General features: G+C 54.2%; 1 protein-coding gene across 1 annotated transcript in view; it reads left to right on the top strand.

The window, feature by feature from the left end:
- The first annotated feature begins 567 nt into the window (after positions 1-567).
- The window catches only part of CFAP100 (cilia and flagella associated protein 100), a 34,012-nt gene continuing 27,778 nt past the window's right edge, over positions 568-6,801 (top strand). The window contains 1 exon segment of the mRNA XM_064496143.1: positions 568-667. Within this exon segment, the coding sequence (XP_064352213.1) occupies positions 580-667 (88 nt within the window). The 5' untranslated portion in view covers positions 568-579.

Raw genomic sequence — 6,801 nt, 5'->3', positions numbered from 1 at the left:
GGCCCTTTCTGGCTGTGTGTCTTTGCGCAGCTCGCTGAATCTCTGCTTTGCTTCTTCCTATGTAAAGTGAAAGCGCCTGTTCTAAGCAAATAGTTAAGTGCCAAGGTGGCGATGGGCGCTTGATAAGCGCGTGGCTGCTAATCAGTGCATCACGCACCGTCCTTCCCACTCCCCCCGCCCCCATTCTCACGGAGCTTACGTTCTAGGGGGAGACAGGCAATAAACTGATTTTTTTTAAGTGATAAATCAAATATTAGTAATTGCAGAGAAGAAAACAAAGTGAGGTCACATGGGAGCGGCTGTGGCTCGAGAAAATGTTTCTCTGAAGGGGTGACGCTTCAGCTCTGATCTGGGTGTGGGAGCTCTGGGAGCAGAAAGACTGGGCAGGGCGGGTGGAAACAGTCAAGGACGTGAGAGAGGATGGAGGCAAGGAGCTGCAGACGTTGCCCACTAGCTGAGCCCTCAGTAAACAGCAGCTGCTTTCAGCTGCCCTGGGGGCAGGGGGCAGGGAGCAGGGAGCAGGGGACCACCTGACTCAGGCAGTGTGTCGTTGCTCCACAGGTCAGAATTCTCTAGCCAATGTCAAGGTTTGCAGTGAGCACTTCCTCCTCTACCCTGATGTCCAGGATCTTGCCTACTAAGGTCTCCAAGGGCGTGACTTACAGTAGTAAGTACCGTGTGGGGTGGGCGCTCTCTGCCTCGGAGGCCACCCTGGGAGCTGGCGCAGTGAGGTCTACGTGGAACTCAGGGCGTGATGACTCCGAATCAGGCCGGGAGGCAGGAGTCACAGGTCTACCGGACTCCCTAGAAACTCTGTTTTATTTCCTAAGGCTGCTCTAGCAAACTCCCACTCCAGGCTGGGGGCTTCAGTAACAGGTTTAAGGTTTCACAGTTCTGGGGGCTGAAAGTCCACAGTCAAGGTGTCATGGGCAGGGCTGGTTCCTCTCTGAGGCCAAGAGGGGGACTCTGTCCCAGGTCTTCTCCCAGCTGCTGGGGGTTTGCTGGCATCTTTGGTGTCCGTGGCTTGTGGAAGCACCACCTCAGTCTCTACCTTCATCTTCACTTGGTGTTCGACCTGTGTATGTGTGTCTGTTCCAGATTTCCCCCTTTTTGTTAAGGACGGGAGTCATATGAGATTAGCTATGCACACTACCCAACATGACCTCACGCCTGCAGCCACCCTATTTCCAACAGGGCTACATTTTGAGGTGCTGGGAGCTAGGATTTCAGATCTTCAAAAGCATTCATTTGGGGAAACACAATTCACCCCACAACAGGCCTTGAGGAAGGTGCACAGTGGACGTGTGCTTCTCCCAGCTCTCCTGTAGCCCTGGCTACTGGGCTGAGTGCAGAGGAGGTGCCGGCCGGCCACGCCCTCATGTGAAACACTGCACCCCTCCGGAGTCACAGGCTCGCTGCCAGGGCTCCCACTGGGTGGCACGTGTGAAGCTGCTTGGGCTGAGGGGTCAGGGCGAGCAGCACCGTCCACTGTTGTCTGCGTACTCTCCAGGCCTTCAGCTTTTAATCTAATTTTCGTTGCTGTTGTTTAAATTTTCAACCCAATGATTTTATTGTTTGGGTTTTTTTGTTTGTTTTTTGGTGGGGTTGGGGGAGGTAATTAGGTTTATTTCTTTCTCTATTTCTAGAGGGGGTACTGAGGATTTAGCCCAGAACCTCATGCATGCTAAGCGTGATCTCTACCACTTGAGCTGTACCCTTTCCCCCAATTTGTTTTTGAATAGGTGAAAATTTCAAAATTCAAAAATGTGTTCAGAGCCTCCCTTGTGGAAAGCCCCACCCGTCCCCCAACACCCAGGTCCCTGCTCAAGGTGGCTGGTGAGTCCCTCTCTCCTTCCAAGTGAGACACATGCCATGCTCACACTTTGTGCAGGTACAAGCAAATGCACGCAGAGACAGCCTGCCCTTTTCTCACACAAACGGCCACACAATAAAAACACTCCCTAGGCCTTAATTTCCCATTGACCCAGATGTCGTGGAGACTTCCTTGTCAACACATTGAGTTTCCTTGTACCTTTGCTGTTTCCAGTGGAATGAATGTAGCAATGTGCTTTAACCAGTCCTCTGTTAGTGGGTGTTTAGCTTGTTTCAAAATGTGGGCTGCTGTCAACAGCTGCTGCCCCACTGTTACACTGTGTGCTTTAGGTTTCTTTCACTTGCTCTGCTCCACAGTAAATTGAAAAATGAAGAAAGGCTGAAATGGGATTACCAAAAAAAGAGCGGTTTGAAATGTTTATAGATAACAACTTAACTCTAAATGTATACTCCCAAAACAATGCAACGTAATTGTGCTATCACAAGACAATTGAAAGCTTTATAAACTATGCTGATTGATCCTATGGTACCAGGGACTGGCTAGATGGGTAGGTACCCTGTGATCCTGAGATTGGGTTGCGTATCACCTATCCTGGAAGTGACAAGCAACCAGGAGGCCTCCGTGAGCTGAGTGGCCTGGTTTGGGTTGAGGTCCATGCATTTGGGAGGAAACCAGGCCAGGCTGTCATGGCCAAGCTAACAAACAGACCCAGGGCATCAGCTGGCCAGGCTGGGCCAGGGTGTAGAGCAGGCAGATGAGGGAAGTTGACCTCAACCCAGGAAGATTGCCGAGCCCGACCTCCTGGGTTCAGCCACAGGAGCTGGGGACTACAGTGGGGGCCAGGAGAACTCTGAGCCTGGGCCAGGTGCAGGTGGGGCATCTGGACTCCAGCCCCAGCCAGAGTCCGAGGGCAGGGGCACTAGAGTTGGACACACCTGGTTGCATGTTTCACCTCTGAGAGCCTCAGCTACCCCACCCGTGGAATGGGAGCAGCCCCTTTTCCCTAGGGTTGCTGTGAGGTGGAGGGGAGAGGAGACACAGGTGGAGGCTTGGCGTGTTGCCGGCACACTTGGTGTTGTGGACTGCAGGCTCGTCACTGTCGCTAGTACTGGTGTCTGCACCTCCCACCCCACCTCCAGGGCCGAGGCTGCCCTCAGAGTGCAGAGTGCTTGGAGCCCGATCACTGCAGGATGAGGTGGGCAGGGCCAGGCAAAGACATAGCTGGGACTGGACATCAGAGGAACGGGTTCTTGGTGTGTTCTTCATTCAAATGCTCATTAAGCGCCAGCTGTATGCGGGCACGCATCCTAGGCACTGGGGATTTGGGGTCAGAAAAACTGATGGAATCACCCCTGTGAGACTCAGGCTGTGGCGAGGGAGGCAGATGTTGGAAGGAAGACAACCAGACTGTATCTGCGACAGTCAGGGGGGTGGGCAGGGGAGGACTCTTGGAGCGAAGTGACATCCAATATCTAGTGAAGGATGAATGAGGGGAAAGTGCAGAAGACCCAGCAAAGGCCTTGAGGTGGGAACAAGCTTGAGGTGTTGAAGGGAGAGACAGAAGACCAGCGTGGACCAGCGTGTGGGACCTTGTGGGCCTGGGGAGGACCGTTTGGCGCTGTTGGGACGGTGGGAAGGGTTTTAGCAGGGGACAGCTCAGCGTTTGGTTTTTATGACTTTGCAATGGAGGCGCCATTCCCTTCCCCTCAGGCAGAGAGTCCAGTAAGACCCCTGGTGTAGAGGACACCTGATGGAGACCTTGGCCAGGAAGAGGAGCCGGCAGAGCCAGAGGGGACCCCGGGGTCCCCGGTCAGGGCTGCTCCGGGAGACGCGGCATGAACCTGGCCCCTCCATCTCTGGGGCTCCTGCACATGCGTTTTCCACGTGTCTCTGGGACAGAGACCAGGCTCAGCGACTGTCTGGGGAGACCATGCTCAGGACCCAGGCTGGCTGCTTGGAACAGCACCTGGAAAGCAGGGCTCAGGGTGGCACTGGGGTAGTGGGAGGACCAGGAGTGCAGTCCTCATCTCTTGTTTTGCTGGGAGAGAGAGTGGAGCTGGGTGCCAACAGCAGCGCCTGCCCACCTCTAGGGCCTTGCCCTGGTCCCTGCTCCCTCTGGAGTCCCAGCCCGAGGACAGGGAGGAACTGAGCCTGACCCAGTTCACAGCCCCATTGGGGAGCACAGATCCAAACCTCTCTCCTGTGGTACCTGGGCCCCAGGAGTCTCCAGAGGGCAGCAGTGCCCAGCGGTTCAGGGCAGTCAGGTGTTGGGCGATGGGTTTCACTGAACCTTTACGTGTCTCGGTTTCCTCTGTTCTGACAGCAGCGTGGATCTCCTGTGTTTTGTGGGGACTTGGGGTGGCAACCAGTCGGGAGCTGAGCCCAAGGAGGCACAGGGCAGCGTAGGCTCCTGCAGAAGGGAGGGCGGCTGGACTCGGCAGGCAGAGGGGGAGACACTGGGAAGAATCCTGAGGAAGGCATAAGTGGGGAGGGGGTAGTGTGGGCCATGTTAGCGAGAGAGGGAGAGAAGCCACACCCAGAGGCCCCCGGTACCAGGCTGGGCCCTGAGGGTCAGGCGGGGCATGGGGTGTAGAGGAGGCTGGGTGAGGGACAGGAGGGGAATGGAGTGGCAGGGGCCCCCGAGGGCAGGTCTGGGGGAAGCTCGTGGCATCGTTTGTGCTGAGCTGCGGGTGCCTGTGGTACCTCCTGGGGGTGCCTGGTGAGCCGTGGAGCTTTGGGAGAATTCAGTGCTGATGTGGGGGTCCTCAGCAGACCAAAATGACAAGCAGGTGGCACCATGGCACCCCACGTACTCATCCCCTTGACCCAGCCTGTGCCTTCACTGCCTGCCTGCCTCTGGTGCTATGGTGTCAGCTGACAAGAGCACAGCCAAGAAAGGGATTCTCAGCGTCCTCCACCGCCACCTCAGAAGCTCGCAGCAAAAGGGCTGGCTGGGCAGACCTCAAAGGCTTGGGGCCATGGAGTCCCTGGAAAGTGGTCCTGCTCTACCTTAAGAGCAATGGAGAAAGGCCAGAGAGGGCACAAAATGCCTCCTGTGCACCAGGCAGCATGCTGGGGACTTTTGTGGTCATTTCTTGCACAATTGTCACAACTTCCTGGCAGAGTCAGCATGATCATCTCTCTCAGATGTGCAAACTGAGGGTGCGCCAGCAGGTGAGATGCTGGGGCTGAGCCCTAGTGTGTCTGGAGCCTTGCTGGCCTCACAAGCTGAGGAGTCTCTTGCTATGGCCCTCACTTTTGTGTCTCCCCAGAGAACAGCCCAGAGTCCATGGACAATAGTTCTTCTTCAATTATTGAAGAGAAAAAGAAACATGTGAGAAAAGACAAAGGTAAATTTGGAACTGGGAGCTGAAGTCCCGGTTGGTGGGAGGCAAACTTAGACCGCAGATGCCTTCAGACCTAGTTTCTGGTTTGAAGGACAGAGGGAAATGCTTCTCTGTCCATTAAGAATTGGGTTACTGAGACCTGAAATAACAGGAACATAAAGTAGGATTTATTTTTCCTCCAGTAATGAGAAATAGTGCGAGGCAGACCAGGGCTCTGTGGAGCTCCACCAATGGCAGTTCTACAAAATCTTCCAGGTGACCAGGCACCAAGTCTTTCTGCTCCACCATCTTTATCCTCAGGGCTCTCAACCACAAAGTTGTCACACGGTCACAAAATGGCTGCTGCAGTTCCGGCCATCACATCTGATTCCAGACAGGGAGAAGGAGCAAAAGGAGAGGCAAAATGCCCACCTGCCAACTCAGCCTTACTGGGAAAATCTCTTCCCAGAAGCCCCACCCAACAATTTCTGCCTACACTCCATTTGTCCTGAGGCCATCTGTATCTACAGGTGTAGCTTTTCAACTAGGCACATGGTTGCCACCTGTCAGGAGAAGGAAGGGGAGTCAGCCGGCTGCATGTGCCTTGCCCTCTGAGCCCCTGCTCTGTTCTCCAGTCTTGGCTGTCTGGACTCCTTCCTGGCTCCTTCGCTGTCCCCACCCCAACCCGGGCTTATAGGTCCCCTGACCCTCCTGCAGAGATGTGCATGTGCAAGCACGTCCTTGAGCCCGTCCTCCCCAGCAGGCCGAGCCCCCCACCCTCAGCCTACCCCGCCCCGCCCCACTGCCTCTTTCTTGTAATTATCAAAATCAGAGGTAGAGACTGGAGACCAGGGAGCTCATGTGCTCATCACCTGCTGGAAGCAGACAGGATTTTGCCCGTTTACTTCATCTGTCCTTTTTCTACTTTTCTTTTTTGTCTTTGCCAGAATGTTTTAGAGTGAATTCCAGTCACATTGTTTCATCCCTACAGTGCACATTTTCCAAACATAGGGGTCTTTTCTTACAAGTCCACAATGCAGTTAACCAGACCGTTCTCAGATTTACCCAGCTACCTCAGCAACGTCTTCCCATAGAAGATTCATTCCAACTGGGATTCAGATGAGATCTACGCATCCTCAGGCTCTTTTAATCAAGCAGAGCCCACCCCCATGTCTTTCCCTTTTCTGTGCTTGACTGGTGGGGAACAGGGCTAATTATCCTGTAGACTGTCCCCCTGACGAATGGGTCTGTTTGCTTTCTGGTGGTGTCACTGAAGCTGGTTCTCTGTGACCCACATTTCCTTTGGTTGGACATTAACCCAGGATGCCACAGACTCCTTCCTGGGTGGGCTGTGTGCTTCCAGCAGCCTTCCCGTGGGTCACACTGAGACTGGCCGGGTTCAGGCGTGATGCCCTGACCTGCTTCGCAGACCCCACCAGCTGTTCATCCAATACTGTCTTCTCACACCAGGTGCTTGCACTGAACTGAGCATTACATTAAGGGCGAGGGTCCGAGCTGTGGTTTGTCTTTGTTTCTTCACTGAGGTATAATTCGTATACAATGAAATGCACAAATCTCAAGGTTATAGTTTGATAAGTTTTGACAAATGTCTCCCACTTTGTGTATAATCTCCACCTGATT

This window comes from Camelus dromedarius, chromosome 17 (assembly GCF_036321535.1).
Source record: "Camelus dromedarius isolate mCamDro1 chromosome 17, mCamDro1.pat, whole genome shotgun sequence".
Taxonomy (NCBI): Eukaryota; Metazoa; Chordata; class Mammalia; order Artiodactyla; family Camelidae; genus Camelus; species Camelus dromedarius.
This window is presented reverse-complemented; position numbering and strand designations above follow the sequence as displayed.